The sequence below is a fragment of the Nyctereutes procyonoides genome, unplaced genomic scaffold, assembly GCF_905146905.1.
Source record: "Nyctereutes procyonoides isolate TBG_1078 unplaced genomic scaffold, NYPRO_anot_genome, whole genome shotgun sequence".
NCBI lineage: Eukaryota > Metazoa > Chordata > Mammalia > Carnivora > Canidae > Nyctereutes > Nyctereutes procyonoides.
In genome coordinates this window covers 77,915,382-77,936,309 of record NW_026575146.1, presented here as the reverse complement: position 1 = coordinate 77,936,309, position 20,928 = coordinate 77,915,382, and the positions used below count along the sequence as shown (strand labels likewise).

Here is a 20,928-nt window from a genome sequence, read left to right as displayed (position 1 = left end):
TCCTCTGCCTGGGGAACAGTCCTGTGGTCACCCCAACTCCCCCTGGCTGATGGAGTAAAAAGTGGGGGCTGTACAGGGACCCCTGATGGATCGGGATACTCCAAAGTATTTGGCAGGACACAACAGGCACGTGGGAAGGACCAGAGGGTCTGTTGCAGAAAGGATTGAAATCAGGCTCCTGCTCCAAGTCTTTAGCCAAAGCCAGCTTAGGGGTTTCTTTTCCTGGGTGTTGCCTGGATGTCCCCATGTCTCCTCCTGGAGGCACTGCCGCGGGCTGAACCCGGGATGCACCGGGCTCCAAAGGATGTGGGTGGCCCTGAGCCCTGGGCAGAGGTGAGGGCTGGTCAGCCCGGGGCCTGGTCCCTGTGGGTCCTAGACCTGCTGAGTCCATCCCAGGGCAGGGTGAGCCTGGGGCGAGGACAGGCACTGTCCAGAAGATTCCTGAGCCTGTGTCAGGAGAATTGTCCACCCAGGGATGTGCTCCCTCAGAGGAGCTCTCTGTCCTCCAAATTTCAAGGAATGATCTGGTAGTGGACTTTTCAGACTTTGGAAGAAACACACAATGGGGGTCTGGACACCACAACACCCTGTCTCCTCATCACAGCCCAGGGGTGGGGGCACTGCCTCCAAGTCATCTGTGTCCCTGTCTGTCCTCTGCTCTAGGCGTCCCCACAGGAACCAGGAGGTGGAGCGGCTCCACCCACACTCAGCTGAGGGATGCAGGGCTGCCTCTGGAGAGGGGAGGAGACCCTCAGCCCCTTGGAAACAAAGGCGGATCTTGGGTTCTCCTGTCCCACCTGCAAGGAAATGTCCCCTGGTTTTCCAGGCCTCCATGGGCTGCTGAGAAATCTTCAGGGAGACACAGCAGGGGTCTCCACAGACCAGGGGCCCTCAGGATGAGGAGCCTGGGAGCCAGGAGGACTGTGCTTGGGTGAGACTGAGGGGGGTCAGAGCCTGCTGGGCTGTGGGGCCCTGAGAAGGCTGTTGGCTACAGAGCGGCTCTGCCGCCCTCGGCTGGACAAGGAGGGAAGGAGGGAAGACAGAGTCCTGCCCTGCAGTTGGCTCTTTTTTAGAAATTTGTACTTTAATATTTCATACATCTCTATATAATTTGAACAATGTTATTGAGATAGAGTGGACATATAGGAAACTCACCAGGGATGCCTGGGAGTTCAAGTCTGCCTTTGGCTCAGGTGATGATCTCCTGGTCCTGGATGGAGCCCCACGTGGGACTGACTCCCTGCTCAGTTAGGATTCTACCTCCTCTTTTACCCCTCCCTCTTGCTCCCGCTCTCTCTCCCAGTAAAGAAATAGGTTATACTCAACCTATGTAAAGTACACAGTTTATTAAGGTTTCCCATGTGCATGCACCACAGACGTCACTCCTACGTGAAAGTAGTGAATATGTCCCTTCCACTCAAAAATCTCATGTCCTCTCTATTCTCTTCCTTTAGTCCCTCTTAACCCTCCTTACCCATGTTCACATGAAACCTTACATTTGATTGTTGTTATATATTTGTTTCAATTTTTAATTTTAAAAAATTGAATTCTACTATTTGGCTCCTGAGTAAGTTCTGTACTTGGTGTGGTTTAAAAAAATTCACCCAGGGCAGCCTGGGTGGCTCGGCGATTTGGAGCCTGCCTTGGGTCCAGGGCATGATCCTGGAGGCCGGGGATGGAGTCCCGCGTCAGGCTCCCCACACGGAGCCTGCTCCTCCCTGCCTGTGTCTCTGCCTCTTTCTCTCTGTCTCTCAATAATAAATAAATAAAATCTTTAAAAAAATTTCACCCATTGGTACATTTGTTTTGTGGATTCACCAGTTTTTCTCTTTACACCATTTTTTCTCATTACACTGGAAAGATGCAGAAAGGTCTTTTTCAAAAATAATTCACTCACTTAGGGACATTTATGTTGTTTCCAAGTCTGGACTATTACAAGTAGACCTGCCAGGAACTTTTGTGCAGCAGTCTTTGAGATGGCTGTGGGGTCTCATATCCCTTGGGGAGAGTTGCACCCAGGAGGGCAGTGAGGATCGCTGAGGAGGCACATGTTTACTTTGTTGAAGAACATGCTAGATTGTTTCCCAAAGTATTGTAATATTACTTTCTCACTAGCAATGTATGAGACTGCCCGCTGCCCCCATGCTCAACAACACTGATCATGGACAGTCTTTTAAATATTTTGCCTTTCTGATGTATGAGAAGTGGCATCTCAGGGTGCTATTTGCTTTGGTTTCAACTGTGAAAACATTTATCATTGTCTTTTATCTTCCTTTTACTTTATTAACAGGTCATATGAGATCTAGCCACTTAATAGTGTTACATTTTACCTATATACTACATCCCCCCCAACCATTCATCTGCGTAGGACATTTAAGTTGTTTCCATATCTGGGCTGTTGGGAATAGTACTGTAATGAGCACTGGTGTGCGCCTATCTCCTCAAGATATTGCTTTCAATTCTTTTGAAGAATTATCTAGAAGGGGGATTGCTGGATCGTATTGTAGTTTTATCTTCAATATCTTGAGGAACCTCCATACTATTTTCCAGAGTGGCTGTAGCAGCCTGCATCCCCACAAACAGTGTATGAGGGTTCCCCTTTTTCTGCATCCTCACCAACATTTACGGTTTCCAGACTTGTTAATTTTAGCTACTCTGACTGGTGTAGGGTGATAACTCATGTGGTTTTGATTTGTATTTCCCTGATGCCAAGTGATGTGGAGCAGTTTTTCTTGTGTCTCTTGGCCATTTGTATGTCTTCTTTGGAGAAATGTCTGTTCATGTGTTCTGCCAATATCCTGGCTGGATTTTTTGTCCTCTGAGTGTTGAGTTTCATAATTTCTGTTAGATTTTGGATACCAGGCACATACTGAGAATAAATTTGCAAATATCTCTTCCATTCCGTAAGCTTCCTTTGAGTTTTGTTGACTGTTTCCTTTCTTGTACGGAAGCGTTCTATCTTCATGTAGTCCCAAAGGTTCATTTTTGCTTTTCTTTCCCTTGTCTTTGGAGCCATGCTAGCCCATTTAAAATCAGATCATTTGTTTGTTTCGTTTTTACTATGCTGTTCTAGGAGTTCCTTATATATGTTATATATAAACCCCTTATCTGTACATGTTCTGAAAATGTTCTTGCCCATTTGCTCGGTTGCCTTTTCATTTTGTTGATGATTTCCATTGCTGTACAGAAACTGCTTAGTGTGATATAGGTCTACTTATTGATTTTCATTTCTGTTGCCTGTGCTTTTTGTGTCATATACATGAAGTCATTGCCAAGAAGAATGTCATCAATCTTTCCCCCCTATGTTTTCTCTTAGGAGTTTTACTGTTTGGGGTCTTTAAAAAATTATTTGTTTATTCATGAAAGACAGAGAGTGAAAGAGAGAGAGAGAGAGAGAGAGAGAGAGAGAGAGGCAGAGACACAGGCAGAGGGAGAACCAGGCTCCACACAGGGAGCCCGATGTGGGACTCGATCCTGGGATTCCAGGATCACACCCTGGACAAAGGCAGGCACTAAACTGCTGAGCCACCCAGGGATTCCCTACTGTTTAGGGTCTTATATTTAAGTCATTGATCCAGTTTGAGTTGATTTGTATATGTGTAAAGTAAGTGTGCCATTTCATTCTTTTGCATGTGGCTATCCACATTCCCCAGCATCATTTGTTGAAGACTCTGCTTTCCCACTGTGTATTCTTGACACCCTTGTCAAAGATCATTTGATCATACACGCATGGATGTCGTTCAAGGCTCTTTGCTTTGTTCCGCTATTGTTCCCCTCTGTCAATACTGGTACCTGACAGAGAACTGGTTCTGAACTGGGTTCAGCTGCTCATACCACAAGAATCCACGCTTGAGAGACCAGTGATGGAAGATGCACTCCTTGGAGTGCTATCACCATGCCTTACTTCTATGATGATAGCAGTTTTGCAATGTAGTTTGACATTAAGGAGAGTGATGCCTCCAGCTTCATTCTTCTTGCTCAAGTGGACTTTGGCTATTTTGGTGTATTTTGCAGTTCCATTGATATTTGAGAATTGCTTTTTTTCTCTTTGAGAAATTCTGTTGGCGAGTTGATGGGGATTACATTGCATCTGTAGGTCATGTTGAAGACTATAGATATTTTAACACAAATCTTCCAACCCATGGGCAGGTGATATCTTTTCATTTATTTGACTGTGTTTCAATTTTTTCATCAATGTCTCATAGATTTCAGTGTGTTTATCTTTCCTCTCCTTGGTTACATTTAGTCGAAATTATCGGATTGTTTCTTTTTCTTCTTTCTCCTTTTCACAGAAAACTTTGAATTCTTTTACTTAGCTGTAAACAAGTTAGTTGCAACAAAATTTCTTTTCTGTGAGGAGAGCTCCCAACATGTTCTTCAACACAGGAAAACATTTACTGTTCAATTTCATTGAGAGTCTTCCACAGAAAGCATACCGATAGACTGAGACTATCACAGTGTCTGTTCCACTCTATTATTTTCAAGTATACTTGCAATTTCAAAGGTGTACCAATTCAGAGGTGTGAGAAACTTTGTTGGCTTAGATACAGAACTTAGGAGGGTGAAGGCTGTGAATGGCTCTTTTCATTTAGTGCATGCCTGATTTTCCATTCTTCATACATAAACAGAGAGTGCCTGAGATTCCATGGACCAAAAAAGAGCAAATCTTCCAAGGAATGAAACTTACCCTGGCATTCTCCGAGGTATGAAGCCAATCCAAAGCCAAATGCCAAGATACCAGCCAGTGTATTTTTGGGCAATGATCTAAACAACAGACTCTGCTTTCTTGATGATGGCAAATGGGGCCTCTGTCTTGCTTTCCATGAGTAGACACTGAAGCCACGTTGTCTATGTCTTTGCTTCTCTTGTAGTTGAGTGTACTCTGCTTATTCTTTTTTTCTTAAAGGTTTTTATTTTTTTTAAATTTTATGATAGTCACAGAGAGAGAGAGAGAGGCAGAGACATAGGCAGAGGGAGAAGCAGGCTCCGTGCACTGGGAGCCGGACGTGGGATTCGATTCTGGGTCTCCAGGATCGCGCCCTGGGCCAAAGGCAGGCGCCAAACCGTTGCGCCACCCAGGGATCCCTCTGCTTATTCTTTGACCCAAAATTGTGGGGTTTGAGGATTGCCTCCCAGGCAGTGTCTCTGGTGCCCACAGAGCAGAGCTCACCTGCCTCTGCTACTGCAGATGGACTATTGCCTGCCTCCAGGTGCCTCCCTCTACCCTTCATGTCACCAGCAAAACAAAGTATGTCATAGTTTCTGATACCTTTGTAAATGGGATGATTTTATTTATTTTCCAGATAGTCTGCCACATGTTCCTTGCAATGTATATTGTAAATGCACTGATATCTGTAAATTGATTTTGCATCCTGAAGCTTCTATATTTGTTTATTTTTCTGACAGTTGTTCATGTAACCTTTAGTGTTTCTATACAAAGATCATTTCAACTACAAATAAAGACAATTTTACTTCTTCTTTTCCATCATGAATGCTTTTTTATTTCTCCTGTTTATTTGCTCTGGAAAATACTCTCAGAATTATGTCAAATAGATGTGGTGATAATGAGCACCCTTGTATTGTTTCTGATTCCATAAGGGAAGCTTTCCTGAAATTAAGAAATCAATGAAATGCGATGCAATCCAAACTGGAGATACTGACGATGAGGGTTAATGAGGTGGAAGAAAGAGTGAGAGACATAGAACATAAGTTCAGGACAAGGAAAGAAGCTGGGGAAAAAAAAGAGAAAAACAATTAAAAGGCCATGATGAAAGGTAAAGGGAAATAAATAATAGCCTCAGAAGGAAAAATCCACATATAATTGTGATTCCAGAGAGCGCCGAGAGGGACAGATGGCCAGAACACATATTTGAACAAAACATGGCTGAGAACTTCCCTAACTTGGGGAGGGAAACAGGCATTCAGATCTAGGAGAGAGGAGGCTTCCCCGCCCCCAAATCAATAAAAACCATTCAATACCTCGACATTTAATAGTGAAACTTGCAAATTCCAAAGATAAAGAGAAAATCCTTAAAGCAGCGAGAGATAAGAGATCCCTAACTTATATGGGGAGAAATATTAGATTAACAGCAGACCTCTCCACAGAGACCTGGCAGGCCAGAAAGGGCTGGCAGGATATCTTCAGGGTCCTAAATGAGAAGAACATGCAGCCAAGAATACTCTATCCAGCAAGGCTCTCATTCAGAATAGAAGGAGTGATAAAGAGCTTCCAAGATAGGGAGAAACTGAAAGAATATGTGACCACCAAACCAGCTCTGCAAGAAATATTAAGGGGGACCCTGTAAAAGAAAGAAGAAGTCCAAGGAAATAATCCGCAAAAACAGGGACTGAATAGGTATTACGATGACACTAAATTCATATCTTTCAATAGTTACTCTGAACATGAATGGGCTAAATGATCCCATCAAAAGATGCAGGGTTTCGAACTGGATAAAAAGCAAGACCCATCTCTTTGCTGTCTACAAGAGACTCATTTGAGACCTAAGGGCATCTCCAGCCTGAAATGAAAGGTTGGAGAACCATTTAGCATTCAAATGGTCCTCAAAAGAAAGCTGGGGTAGCGGTCCTTATATCACATAAATTAAAGTTTATCCCAAAGACTATAGTAAGAGATCGAGAGGAACATTATATCATAATTAGAGGGTCTATCCAACAAGAAGACCTAACAATCATGAATAGTTATGCCCCTAACGTGGGAGCTGCCAAGTATATCAATCAATTAATAACCAAAGTAAAGACATACTTAGATAATAATACACTAATAGTAGCAGACTTCAACACAGCATTTTCTGCAAATGACACATTTTCTAAGCACAACATCGCCAAAGAAACAAGAGCTTTAAATGATACACTGGACCAGATGGATATCACAGATATATACAGAACTTCCCATCTGAACGCAACTGAATAAACATTCTTCTCAAGTGTACATGGAACTTTCTCCACAATAGGCCACATACTGGGTCAAAAATCAGGTCTCAACTGATACCAAAAGACTGGGATTGTCCCCTGCATATTTTCAGACCACAATGCTTTGAAACTAGAACTCAATCACAAGAAGAAATATGGAAGATACTCAAACATGTGGAGGTTAAAGAGCATCCTAGTAAAAGATGAATGGGTCAACCAGGAAATTAGAGAAGAATTAAAAAGATTTATGAAAACTGATGAAAATGAAGATACAACCATTCAAAATCTTTGGGAGACAGCAAAAGCAGTCCTGAGAGGGGAATTACATCGCAATACAAGCATCCCTCAAAAAATTGGAAAAAACTGAACTACACAAGCTAACCTCACACCTAAAGAAACTGGAGAAAAAACAGCAAATAAAACCTACACCAAGCAGAAGAGAGATAATAAAGGTTCAATCAGAACTCAATGAAATAGATACCAGAAGAACTATAGAACAGATCAACAAAACCAGGAGTTAGTTCTTTGACAGAAGGGAAGCTTTCAACCTTTCACCATTGTATATGATGTTCGCTGTGAGATAGTCAATATAGCTTTCATTATGCTGAGGATCAATATAGCTTTCATTATGCTGAGGAGTGGCATCCTCTATATTATTCTATGCTTGTAATTTCTGCATATCGGCGTCTTTGACAAAAAATGCCCACTGATCAGAAAGGATTACACTCTTGCACTATTAGTGGGAATGTAAGGCAGGCAGCCTCTCTGGAAAACACTATAAAGATTCCTCAGATGTTAAGAATAGAACTTCCCTGTGATCCAGCAATTGCACTACTAGGCATTTACCCAAGGGATACAAAAATACTAATTCAAAGGGATACACTCTGATGTTTCTAGCAGCATTATTTACATTAGCCAAATTATGGAAACAGCCCAAACATCCAGCAGTTGTTGAATGGATAAAGATGATGTAGTGTGTATAATATAATATACTATTATATGTATATTATGACTCAGCCACAGAAAATAATGAAATCTTTCATTTCCATCAATGTAGATGGAGTTAGATTACGTTATGCTAAGTGAAACAGGTCAGAGACAGAGAAATACTGTATTTCACTCCTGTGGAATTTATGAAACAAAAAAAATTAGAGCGGAGGAAAAAGGGAGAGAGAGTCAGGCAAACCAAGGAACAAACTCTTCTCTACAGAGAATGAATTTATGGTTGTCAGAAAGAAGGTAGGTGGGGGGATCAGTGAAATAGAAGATGGGGATTAAGCAGGGCACTTGCTGTGATGAGCACCGGGTATTGTAAGGAAGTTTGAATCAATGGATTGTCATCTAAGTCAACTACAAAAGCCCACAGCAAATATCATTCTCAATGGGGAAGCACTGGGAGCCTTTCCCCTAAGATCAGGAACAAGACAGGGATGTCCACTCTCACCACTGCTATTCAACATAGTACTAGAAGTCGTAGCCTCAGCAATCAGACAACAAAAAGAAATAAAAGGCATTCAAATTGGCAAAGAAGAAGTCAAACTCTCCCTCTTTGCCGATGACATGATACTCTACATAGAAAACCCAAAAGCCTCCACCCCAAGATTGCTAGGACTCATACAGCCATTTGGCATTTCATACAGCCAGTGGCATTTCTACACACTAACAATGAGACAGAAGAAAGAGAATTTAAGGAGTCAATCCCATTTACAATTGCACCCAAAAGCATAAGGTACCTAGGAATAAATCTAACCAAAGAGGTAAAGGATCTATACCCTAAAACTATAGAACACTTCTGAAAGAAATTGAGGAAGACACAAAGAGATGGAAAAATATTCCATGCTCATGGATTGGCAGAATTAATATTGTGAAAATGCCAATGTTACCCAGGGCAATTTACATGTTTAATGTAATCCCTATCAAAATACCATGGACTTTCTTCAGAGAGTTGGAATAAATTATTTTAAGATTTGTGTGGAATCAGAAAAGACCCCGAATAGCCAGGGGAATTTTAAAAAAGAAAACCATAGCTGGGGGCATCACAATGTCAGATTTCAGGGTGTACTATAAAGCTGTGGTCATCAAGACAGTGTGGTACTGGCACAAAAACAGACCCATAGATCAATGGAACAGAATAGAGAATCCAGAAGTGGACCCTCAACTTTATGGTCAACTAATATTTGATAAAGGAGGAAAGACTATCCACTGGAAGAAAGACAGTCTCTTCAATAAATGGTGCTGGGAAAACTGGACATCCACATGCAGAAGAATGAAACTAGACCACTCTCTTGCACCATACACAAAGATAAATTCAAAATGGATGAAAGATCTTAGTGAGACAACATTCCATCAAAATCCTAGAGGAGAACACAGGCAAAACCCTTTTTGAGTGTGGCCACAGTAACTTCTTGCAAGACACATCCATGAAGGCAAAAGAAACAAAAGAAAAAATGAACTATTGGGACTTTATTCTTTTTTTTTAAAGTAAACTCCTATGGGATCCTTAGGACACTGACCCAGCCAGGTGTCCCTGGGTAAATTTCTGCTAATTGCCATTCATGCACACACACACACACACACACACACACACACACACAAAGGGTAAAAGAGGGGAAGATTCCTCTTTATTCAGATCCTCTTGACATGTCTCTGGTGAGTCAAGGGTAAGGAAACTTTCCCTGGGAACCTATACTTCCTGGGAGATGCAGGCCTTTGGCTCAGGCAAGCCTGTGGATCTCCAGAGAACATGAGGTATCCAACCCTGGGTCCATGTCCCTGATTGTCCTCAAGGCTTAGAACTGGTTCTCTGGCCCAGGCTGCAGCTTCTGACCCCACCTAGGGTCTGGGTGATAGGAAGGAGAAGTGCCATGAGGAAATTAGGAAGCCACTTCTGCTTTGTGGTTGATCTGGCAGTAAATGTTTTTGTCAGGGTGTTGTAATTCCTGTAAAACAAGAAGAGGCCTCTGAGCCCCTGTAACCTTCTGTGAACATATCTGTGTGACTTTCAGGTTCTAGTCCCACCTGGCCGCTCTCTGGGAGCTTGGCCATGTGGCATGTTTCTGCCTCAGGCCCCTTCTTCCCCCCACTATCCCCTGTTCTCCTTGCTCTTCTATTTTCTGAAACTGAGAGCACAGCCTTGGGCAGGCTTGGGGCAGACCTACGGCCCCTTTTGGGCTTCAGGGAGCAGAACCTTCAATTGCCCACACTCACCTGGTAGATTGGAACTGCTGCTGTGGAGCTGGGCAGGGAGTCCTAACAGGAGAGAATGGGTGTTGGTAGCAGAGGGGAAGGGTCATTTCTCTACAGGAGTGACCAGTTCTGCCTCTTGAACAGCATTCTGCAAATCTTTTGACCCATAACCCTCTCCCAGACCACTCGCCACTGTACTCCATGCACCATTCCTGTTAGCCCAGGACCCCTGGGGCCAACCCAGCCCATGGCTGGAATCCAGGGTTCAACTTTGGCTATCTCAGGGGAACAAGAAATCTCAGGACAGGGTGGGCTGGATCCTGCCCCAGAAGAGGTACATTCCTGGCCAGAATGGGACTTGCCTTGTCCTGGCTAGTCTAGGAGAGGCAGGGTATGCAAAGGAAGCTAAATTGGTTGCTGGTCCTACCTTTAGCCTGCACAGCCTGGATCCCAGTGAAAAGAGGAGAAGGAAAAAACTTACCGGGTATGTGCACCTGCTGGCTGGACCATGGCCTGGGGGCAGAGACATAGGTCAGCACCCAGAGTTGTGAGGAAGCTTGGGCCTACCATCCCAGGCAGGGACAGGTCCTGAGCTCTCAGGGTCCAGGGAAGAAGCAGCACCTCCCAGGGAGAGACGCATCGGCCTTTTAGGGCGCCGAGAGTGCCAGGTTATGATCTATGATCCAAACTCTAGAGGTCAGGGAATATGGACAGTGGAGTTCTCCTGTGCTGAAGCCCCAGAGAAAGGTCAGAAACCCCATGGGGTGACTCCAGGATTGGACACTGTGGGGCGGGACTATGGAGCTTCTAGTCACACCAGGGCTGAAGAGATACTCACCGGGGGTGGATGCTGGGATCCGGAGATCTTTGAGATCACGACAGGCACTGACCCTAAGAAAGATCGGGCTTAAGTGTGAGGGATGCAGGGCGAGGTCACAGTTTTGTCGTTATACTTGGGGATAAGGAGGACTTTCAGGCAGGAGTTACAGAAACCCTCTCTCCACCACTGTTGCTTACCAGGGCAAGGGCCCAGGGGAGGGGATAAGGAAAGGCATTGGAGCAAGTCTGTCCTGGGCCCAGATGGGGAGCCTTAGAGGTTGATGGTATCTAGGAGAACGTGTCCTGAAAAGCGATGGACCACCCAGGAATATATAAAACATGAGTATTTGAATGTGTAGAAGGGGCAAGGCTGCAGCGTCATGTTCAGGACATGTTGGGAACCCTGGGGATGCTGAATCCCTGAATGTGGGGCCCCTGCTGTATGTGACACCCCCTAAGGCCAGGAGATGCTGTATGTGACAATGACCCATCCTCTATTTCCATCTTCCTGGAAGAGGCATAAAGTACATCCCAGGACCTTCCCTAGTTGATCCCAGGTTCTCTGGTCTCACATAAGTGAGCGTGGTGCTGTCATGGTTCCTGCATCTGCAAGTTGGGGTGACCATCCCACGTGCCCTATCAGGTTTTTCCACTCTGCTGTGTGAGCTTCCCCAGGACCTCCCTTACATCCTGAGGCTGCAAATCCCCCTCACGGGACTCGTGGACTTAAATAAACCATGAGAAATGCCCTTTATTGAGCCCTTACTCCTGTCAGCACTGCTGTAGATTTGCCAAGTGAACCAGGACCACCCTGAGGAGCTGTTCCCCAATTGTGTCTAATTTACAACCAACGAGCCTGTGAAGGAAGCACCCAGGTCTGCAGCTGGTGAGGAAGGAGCCAGATGGAACGAGAGGGAAAATCCAGGGGACAGTTGGGAGCCCTGGAAGAGCCACTAGAATCCTAGGTCAGGACTGGCTCTCCCGACTGCCTGGAAGTCAGCTGTGGGACAGGATCATCTGTGAGAAATGCCATCATACCTTCCACTCCTTGTGCGGAGCAGGAGACACCCTGGGGCAGCCACGAGTGCTAGTCCGAGCAGAACCCCCGAGTGCAATGCCAATGATGGACCCCAAAGGGAGGCCTGTGCTGTTTCTTTTCTCTGAAATATGTAAAAAGGGAAGGGAAGGTGTATGAAGTCAAATCTGGGGATACCACGAGGGGCCAAGAAGGAAGGGCCTGCTTATGGAGGAAGTCAAGGCCACTGAGGTCTGGGTGGTTGTCACCACAGAGTCCTCACCCCCAGACTGCTGCATCACATATCTTCCTCCGATGAAACCATGAAATTTCTCTAATTCTCATGTTGTCCCCCACCAGTACCACCATTCTGTTCATCTTCCTATCACAAAATGCTTCTCCCCTGTGTCTTCCCTTTCATTGTCATTGATGATCCTACAGGGAGACCCTTATCCACTCAACGCTGATTAAAGGGAATAACATTAGCTGATGACTTCTGAGGGCACTTCTGTGTAAAGCACTTTGGATTTAATCTCATCTGCTTCTCTGCTCTTGAGGGTGTAATCCCCACTGTGCAAAATGAGTGTCTAAGTGTGGAAAGGGCTTAACTAAATCAGTGAAGGTCACAGACCTGTAATGTGAGAATACAGCACTGAATCCCAATTCCACGTGATAGTACAGCTAGTAACAAAAAGGTTAATGACAAAAAACATAATAGCTGCTAAATTTGATTGAGTCCCAAATTTGTGTATGAAGCTGTCTCAGGATTTCATCTCATGAGCTCATATTAACAACCCTCACAACAGCCTTAAGATCCAGCTGTTGTTTCCACTTTTATAGATAAGAACACTCAGGATCAGGAGCTTGAGTGCCTTTCCCAAGGTCCAACAGCTGGTACATATCAGAACCAAAAGGCTACAAGATTATTCTTAGTCTTGTTATCTTATCCACAAAGTCCCACAGGCCTACACTTCCTGCAGGTCTTTATCCATCCCATGCCAGGAAAATATACAGGAAGGAAAGTGGAGGAGTTGAAAGTCACTCATAGCTCACAGTCACACTGAGGGGATCACTTTAGCTGGAACTAACCAGCTCATACTGGTAATTCCCAGCATCCTCCCTCCTGACAGGGCTTATGGTCAGGGTGCTGTTCACCCGGGACAGCTCCATCAACTCTATGAGCTTTAGATTCTGCCCATTGAAGAACCACTGGATGGAACCCCAGTGTTATTTGTGGAGCATATCAGGACCACAGAGTCTTCCTGTTCTATAGCATTGGCATTATGTTCTATGTCTATGGCATTTCTGGCCTGGAGAGAGGGCTGGTCCACTGGCTCTGTGGAGAAACAGAGGTAATGGAAGGAGCATGAGCCTGGGAGCTTAGGCCTATGCTCTTTCCTCTGAGATCTTGGCCAACCTAAGGCCCCAGTGAGCTATGTAATGGTGACTTGGAAAATGGCCCTGCTATCTGCAGAAGGATGAGTGTCTTTGTTCAGGTGTTGAATGTAAGGAGAGGGCTATGCCTCCCCCTCTGGCCCTCACATTGCCTCATTCACATGTCTGCTCCGAATGGACGGCTCTGTAGTATCAGCAGCAGGAACCTCTTCTATATCCATGTGTCCATAATCCTCATTATCGGGTGGCATTTTTCCCCCATGGATTTGTTTCTTTAATTTTTGTGACTTTATTTTATTTATTTATTTATTTATTTATTTATTTATTTATTTATTTATTATAGTCACACACAGAGAGAGAGAGAGAGGCAGAGACATAGGCAGAGGGAGAAGCAGGCTCCATGCACCGGGAGCCCGATGTGGGATTCGATCCCGGGTCTCCAGGATCACGCCCTTGGCCAAAGGCAGGCGCTAAACCGCTGCGCCACCCAGGCATCCCAATTTTTCTGACTTTAAAAGCTCAGGCCTCTTTCTTTGCATACCTTTCATGGGGGAGGAAGCCTCACAACCGTTCCCTCTCTGTGTCCAAGGCAGCTTTATGGAAAATAGGGAAGGTAATTTACTAAGGAATGAGACAGGCTTCATAGCCTAGGATTCAAAAAGTTTTCAATCTACAGTATTTCTCACTCTGAAACTTTTCACCTCCAGATCTGTGAATTGACCCTCATGGCGAAAACCTCCTGTAGAGAAGTGGTTTACTGTATACAGAATACTGAAACCATTAGGAATACAAGAAACTACCACATAATAATAAAGATATATATTAAATGCCTATACCTAGCATCATACTCTATGATGAAACACTGAAAGTGTTTCTTCTAGATTACATAGAAGATAAATATGCCATTTAAACAAGCTGTAATCAACAGAGTTCAGAAATCCAAGTCAAAATAATCAGAAGGAAATAAACAGAATACAACCAAATTGGAAAGAAATAAGTACAATTATGTGTGTTTGCAGATGGCATGACATTATATGTCTAAAGCCATAAGGATCACCCTGAAAACTGTCAAACTCAAAAATAATTTCAATAAATTTGCAGGATACAAAATCAACATACAAAATCTCTCTGTTGTTAGCATTAACAACAAACTACCCCAAAAGAAATTAACAGAAATGTCTGTTCAGGTGTTCTTCACATTTCTTAACTGGATTCTTTGGTTTTTGGTTGTTGAGTTTGAAAAGTTCTTTATATATCTTGGATACTAGCCCTTTATCTGATGTGCTATTTGCCAATACCTTCTCCCATTCTGTAGGGACTTTGTTGGGTTTCGTCAACTGTTTCCTTTGCTGTGCAAAGCTTTGTATCTCAATGAAGTCCCAATAGTTCCTTTTTGTTTTTGTTTCCATTACCTCTGGAGATCCGTCGAGCAGAAAGTTCTGTTGCCGAGGTCGACGAGGTTGCTGCCTGTGTTCTCCTCTAGGAATTTGATGGATTCCTGTCTCATGAGTAGGTCTTTCATCCATTTTGAGTTTATCTTGGTATATGGTATAAGGTAACGGTCCAGTTTCATTTTTTTCTACATATGACTTTGAAATTTTCCAAACACCATTCCTTGAGGAGACTGTCTTTTTTCCAATGGATATTCACAAACAGACATTTCTCCAAAGAAGCCATACAAATAGCCAACAGAGACATGAAAAAAAATTCTCCACATCACTTGGTATCATGGAAATACAAGTAAAACCACAATGAGATATCACCTCACGGCCATCAGAATGGTTACATTAACAAGTCAGGAAACAGCAAATGTTGGTGAGGGTGCAGAGAAAGGGGAAGACTCATACACTGTTTGTGGGGATGCAGGCTGGTACAGCCACTCTGGAAAATAGCATGGAGATTCCTCAAGAAGTTAAATATAGAGATACCTCATGACCCACCATGTGCTACTAGGTATTTCCCCGAAGGACACTAATGTTGTGATGAAGGGACCTGCATTCCAATGTCTACAGCAATAATATACAGAGTAGCCCAACTGTGGAAATAGCCTAGATATCCATTGGTAGATGAATGCAAAAAGAAGGTATTGGAAAATAGCATATATATATTCATATATATATGAATAAAAAGTTATATATATGTATATATGCAGGATGAAATATTACGTAGCCATCAGAGGGATGAAATTTTAACATTTATATCAATGGAGATGGAACTGGAGAGTATTATGCTGAGCAAAATGAATCAATCAAAGACAGACAATTATCATATAGTTTTACTTATGAAGAAATTCAGACACACACACACACAAAACAAATATTGTTCAGGTTCCACTTATACAAGGTATTTAGAATAATCACAGTCATAAGCGAGAGCAGGCAGGGTGGTGGTTACTAGGCTTAGGGGCAGGAGTGTTTAATGGATAGTGGTGATGGTTGCACAAAAATACAAATATACTAATACTACTGAACTGTATACCTAAAATGGTTAAAATGATAAAACTTATGTATATTTTATCACACCAAAAAATGGTAATCGAGGAAGAAAGGAATTTTGTGTAAGGTCACACAGTAAAAGCCAGACCTAGGATCAGAAACTAAGTGTATTTGATTCAGAGACTTAGGTCTTCACCACACTCCCATTCTGTTTACTGAAATGGTCTCTGATTCTATTCTGCTCTCCTGGCCTCTGGGCCTTCTATCATTTGCACATCACTGGTAGAGTTATCTTCCCAGGGAGATGTAACACAGGACAAGGTGTCATTTACCTTCCACATCCAGCCTGACAGCGTCACTTTTGCGGAAACTGACCGGATTGGAGACCTCACACTCATATTTCCCGGCATCCTCCTTCCTGACAGGATCTATGGTGAGGGTGCTGTTGTCCTGGGACAGCTTCATCCTATCCGTGAGCATTAGAATGTGGTCATTGAGGAACCACTGGATAGAGATCCTGGTGTTACTTGAGGAGCAGGTCAGGACCACAGAGTCATCTTCTGTGACTGTGGTGCTGCTGGCAGTGAGAAGGGGTTGGGACACTGGCTCTGTGGAGAAACAGAAGAGGTGACAGCATGAGAGTGGGCCTGGGGCCTGGCGACCCAGCGAGCTCTGTCAAGGTGCCCCTGAGGATGGCCCTGCCTCCTGCACAAGGTTGAGTGTCTGTGTTCAGGTGGCAGTCTGTCAGGACAGGGCTGTCCCTCCCCCACTGGTCCTCTGTCATGTGTCTGCTCTTCCTGGATATCTCTGTACCGTCAGCACCAGGAACCTTCTAAATCTCCATGTGCAGCATCCTCAATATCAGGGGTAATTTTATAGCCACTGGCTTCTTGGGAACATTTCCTGAGCTTTCTGAAAAGATCAGGCCCTCTCTCTAGGATGGTAGCTTTACATAGACAGGGAAGGCATTTATTTCTCTTTTGTGAAATAATTTATTAGAAAATGAGAACGGCCCAGCCAGTCTTTCTGAGCTTAGGTGTTGGAGAAGCTCCAATCTAAAGGGTTTCTCAATCTGAATAAGACTTTTACTTCCTGCCTGTGGATTGACTATTACAGGGAGAACCTCTTTACAGTAGTGGTCACAGTTTCCACAGAAGGCTGGTACTCTTAGCTGTGGGTATAAATATGTACTTGGCACTGCTCCTTCTGTGCCATGAAGGGACATCATGAGGGCATCTACCTATATTGCAGTTGGGCTCCATTATGCAGTGTTCTCTCAGTGTTGGATCAAATGTGCTGGGGTCATACAGTGTTAGAGAACTGGGAGACTGCAGAGTCAGGACACAGTAGAGGGACTGTGTCTGGGCTCTCCCTTTCCCATTTCCCAGTGGCCTCACTGCAGGGAGGCTCTGGTACAAATGGAGACACAGTTTGGCCAGATTACAGACAGGGGTGACTGGAAGGGTGGCATCCAGGTTATTTAGTAGTTAAGTGTCTGCCTTTGACTCAGGTCATGATTCCAGGGTCTGGGGAAGTCTGGGGAACCACTGGGAAGAAAGAGTTTCACCAGGAGGAGGATATAAGTCAGGAGTAAAAGGTACGCAATGAGGCCATGAGCCTTTGGGGACTGCAAACCTGCCCCTACTGCCTTTGACTCTCTGGATGAGTCACGTAGAGAGTAGATCAAGGGACCACATGTCCCTGTCAGGTGTGTTCCACTTCTTAGTGTCATGGAGGGAAAAAGCCCTAGATGAGGGCACAGTGAAAGCTCATTCTCCTGGTGACCTGGGCAAGCTGGCTCCTCACAGAGCCTGGCAGACGCTGCTGCTCTGATTTCTGTGTCCTCCAGGCAGTAGCCTGGGAGGGTGGGCCTGGCCACAGGGTTTAGCAGAAGAATCCAGGAAAGGCTGAAGTGTAGAGGGAGCTGCACAGAGCAGGACTAGTCCCAGCTGAAGAGGAGGAGGAGGAGGAGGAGGAGGAGGAGGAGGAGGAGGAGGAGGAGGAGGAAAATGATGGAGATGGAAGGAGGAGGGAGCCAGAAATGTCCCAGGTTGTGATAAGCAGGGGGTTACAAGTGACTTCAAAGACTCCAGGAAGAACCCACAGCTGACCGAGGGGCAGGGCCTGGGCAGCCCTGCAAATCCTCCCATGGCCAAGCAACACCACAGGCATCAGAAGACTCTTCTCGGGGAGTTGCCTCAGGGGCTGGTGGTCAGAGGGACAGAACATGGCTCTCAGCCTCTGGATGGACAGGGAACAGGTGTGGCGAGGACCTCCTAGGATTTTGCAACCAGGATCCAGATCTGAAGAGACTTAATCATTCATTCATTCGTTTCCTCCTTCATGAAAGAGCAATTGAGATGTTGGGCCCTGTGCGGGTTCAGGGTACATGGTCAGGAGGAGAGGGCGGAGTCCTTTCCCTTACACGCCCGTGGGGTCACACCAACATATCAGGAAACAGTGAGTCCAGGTCCAGTGCAGGAGCTGTGGATCGGCCACTGAGGGGAGGCCTGGGCATTCCCCGCACTGACTCTGATCATTGTTGAAGGTAATTTAGTTCTTGAGTAAAACCATGAATTCTCCATTTGCTCTCACTTCCCAGACCAGAAAACCTGACTTGAGCTGTGGATCCCTAAGAAGAAAGGTCTGATCCACCAGCTGGTCTCAGGGTCCAAGATGCCTAATAAGGCCCCCTGGGTGGAGGAGGAGGAGATGGGGCAGCGGCTGCAGATTGTGAGATTGTGGGATTGTGATCTGCCGGCTGCTCTGGTCTGTGTGACTCTGATTCAGTGTCTGCATCACTCTCTGCCTCCGTTTCCCCTCAATCAAAATCAAGTAAATGGCCTTCAATTAGCTGTGTTCTCTGTAATTAACCTGAAATCTTTCACAATTACCTGACCTAAGGCTGGCTATAGAGGAGCTGCCCAAAAAACATCTGTTATTTGCCTCTGTGAGAGACGGTTCCTTGGGCCTGATCCCAAGTGCAGGAGTTACTGCCAGGAACATCTTCTCTCCTCTTCCTCCCTGGGGGTGCTGACCTTCCTCTGGGGTCTCCTGTCCTCCAGGGCGCTCAGACAGTATCTCAGGACCTTGCCTATCTCTGCTCTCTGCCCCACCTCTCAGGTGAGGGACCAGGCTCTGCCCCTCCCCAGATGCTGAGCCCTGGCAGGTGACCCGCTCAGGAACCTTAGGACTCAGGCACCAGGAGATCTTTGCTCTCAGTCAGCCCTGCCAGGAAGCCAAAACCCAAGCCTAGCACAGACTCCCCTAGCTTGGTCACAGGAGTCAGAAGCCGGGAAACAGAGTCTAGGCAGCGGCTTTCTGGCCTTAGCTTCTCTTGAGGATCCCAGGGGACCCATCAGGCCTGGCCCTAACTGAGCCCCACAGGGTCTTTCTCAGAGTCATGATTACTGGGAGGAGCACCAGGGGCTGGGCTGAATCTGTTTCTCTTTGCTGAGTTACACCTGTCAGGCTTGTTCTCTTTGCAGGGAACATCTGCTGGGCTGGAATCCAGGAGTAAAATTCTGATCTTTGGAAATGTGTCTCCACTGTGTGTCCTGCACTAAATGCTTGAACCACTACAGGGACATAAAGCAGAGAGGCATGGAGGCCCAGTGCAGGCCTGTGAATCCTGTGTGTGTGAGGTAGAATTCCCCCCACCCGACACCAACGGTGAGAGGAATTACTCACGGAATACTCGGAGCTGTCCAGGTACTAGTGCAGTTTCAAATTTTCTGTTTATGATTTGTAGGATGTAGGATCCAGTGTTGTTCAGGGTGATGTTCTGGAACAGCAAGGATCCATTGGGGTATATAGTCTCTCTGCCACTGTATGCAGGCCCCGGGGTAGTGACTTTGGTGTCTATTACATATAATAGAATTTTATGGGTCGGCAATACAGTTTCCCCCTTGAACCAGGCAAGGCCTGCTGTATCTCCAGGCATATTGAGGACCCGCAGAAGAGCGTCCTTTCCTTCAGCAGCATTGGGAGGCATGGACTCCACAGTGACTTGGGCAGTGGTGGGCGGATTCCAGGAGATTAAGAGTGAGACTAGGAGGGAAGAGAGGGAACGGATTAGTGTTTGGACCTATATGTTGGAATGGAAATCTGGGACCCTGGAGGTGGAGTAGGTCCTAATCCCCCAGGCTTAGGGTTAGTGCGAGCGAGCACAGTATCTGGGTGTCTGTGTGTGTCTCTTGCTGGTCAAGGTCAGCTACATGGGTGTGCTAAAACTGGGCCTCTGAACTCATTTCCTCCTTTTGAACACTCTCCCTCAGATGTCTGTGGCTCTCTCTGTGATTGCCCTCAGATACCTGCTCACACTCAGGGGTCCTTGGGAGAAGCCTGTCCTGACCTCCTCCTCTGAAGATCTTCTGTCTTCACGTCCTGACCTTTCCCTGCTCTGTCCCCTTCATTGTGGCTTGTCTTTACCTGACATGACATTCTAGATGTCTCTGAGTGTCTGTCTTCCTCCCAGAGAAGTGAGCTCAGGGATCAGGGACTGGTCTGCTCTGTGCTGTACCCCGGGGTGGCCCGGCTGCAAATACCCAGGGCTGAGCGTCCCCAGGGCCCTCTGAGTCTGGCGCTTATCGGTCAGGACCCCAGGGTGGTGGCAAGGGCAGGGTTTGGGGTCCCTGGTGTGGTTGCCGTCAGCTTGCAAAACTGAGTCCCCGGTGAGGAGGCCCTTGGGACCCAGCCCCTCACTCCCCACTTGCAGATCCCGAGGCCGTCCCGCCGCTGAGCCGGCTCCCCCGCCCTGCCCGCGGCCCCGTCCCCTGCGGAGCCCCGTCCCCCCCCCCCCAGGCCCCAGGCCGCCGCTCCCCCGTCCTCCCGCCCCTCCCAGGGGATCGGCCCCCTCACCTGCCAGCAGGAGCTCCTGCCAGGGGCCGCGCCCTGCTCGGGGAGAGGCCGAGGGGGGCTCCATGGTGCCCGCTGCCCGCTCCGTCCGGCCCGGGTGAGAGCAGCTGCAGCCGCGCAGACGCTCGGGCCCCGCGGTCCCGCCCGACAGCTCCGCGTCCTTCCCCCTCCGCGCGGGGTCGCCTCTGGGGGCGGGGCCGGGTCACGTGGGCCGGGCGGCGGCTCGCCGGCCCCTCCCCCGACGGAGGTCCCGGGTTCCCTTCCTCTGTCCCGGTGGGGGTCCCCGCAGCT

General features: G+C 46.3%; 1 protein-coding gene across 1 annotated transcript; it reads right to left on the bottom strand.

Annotated features, from left to right (window-relative positions):
• Window positions 1-9,803: 9,803 nt before the first annotated feature.
• LOC129500998 (carcinoembryonic antigen-related cell adhesion molecule 4-like) lies at window positions 9,804-20,768 on the bottom strand. Its single transcript, XM_055311970.1, is given in 12 exon segments — window positions 9,804-9,869; window positions 10,138-10,179; window positions 10,598-10,629; window positions 10,955-11,007; window positions 11,974-12,041; window positions 12,043-12,093; window positions 12,755-12,769; window positions 13,010-13,170; window positions 13,173-13,286; window positions 16,113-16,388; window positions 19,471-19,830; window positions 20,641-20,768. Coding segments are annotated over 12 exon segments (1,302 nt in total). The 5' UTR covers window positions 20,705-20,768.
• Window positions 20,769-20,928: the final 160 nt, after the last annotated feature.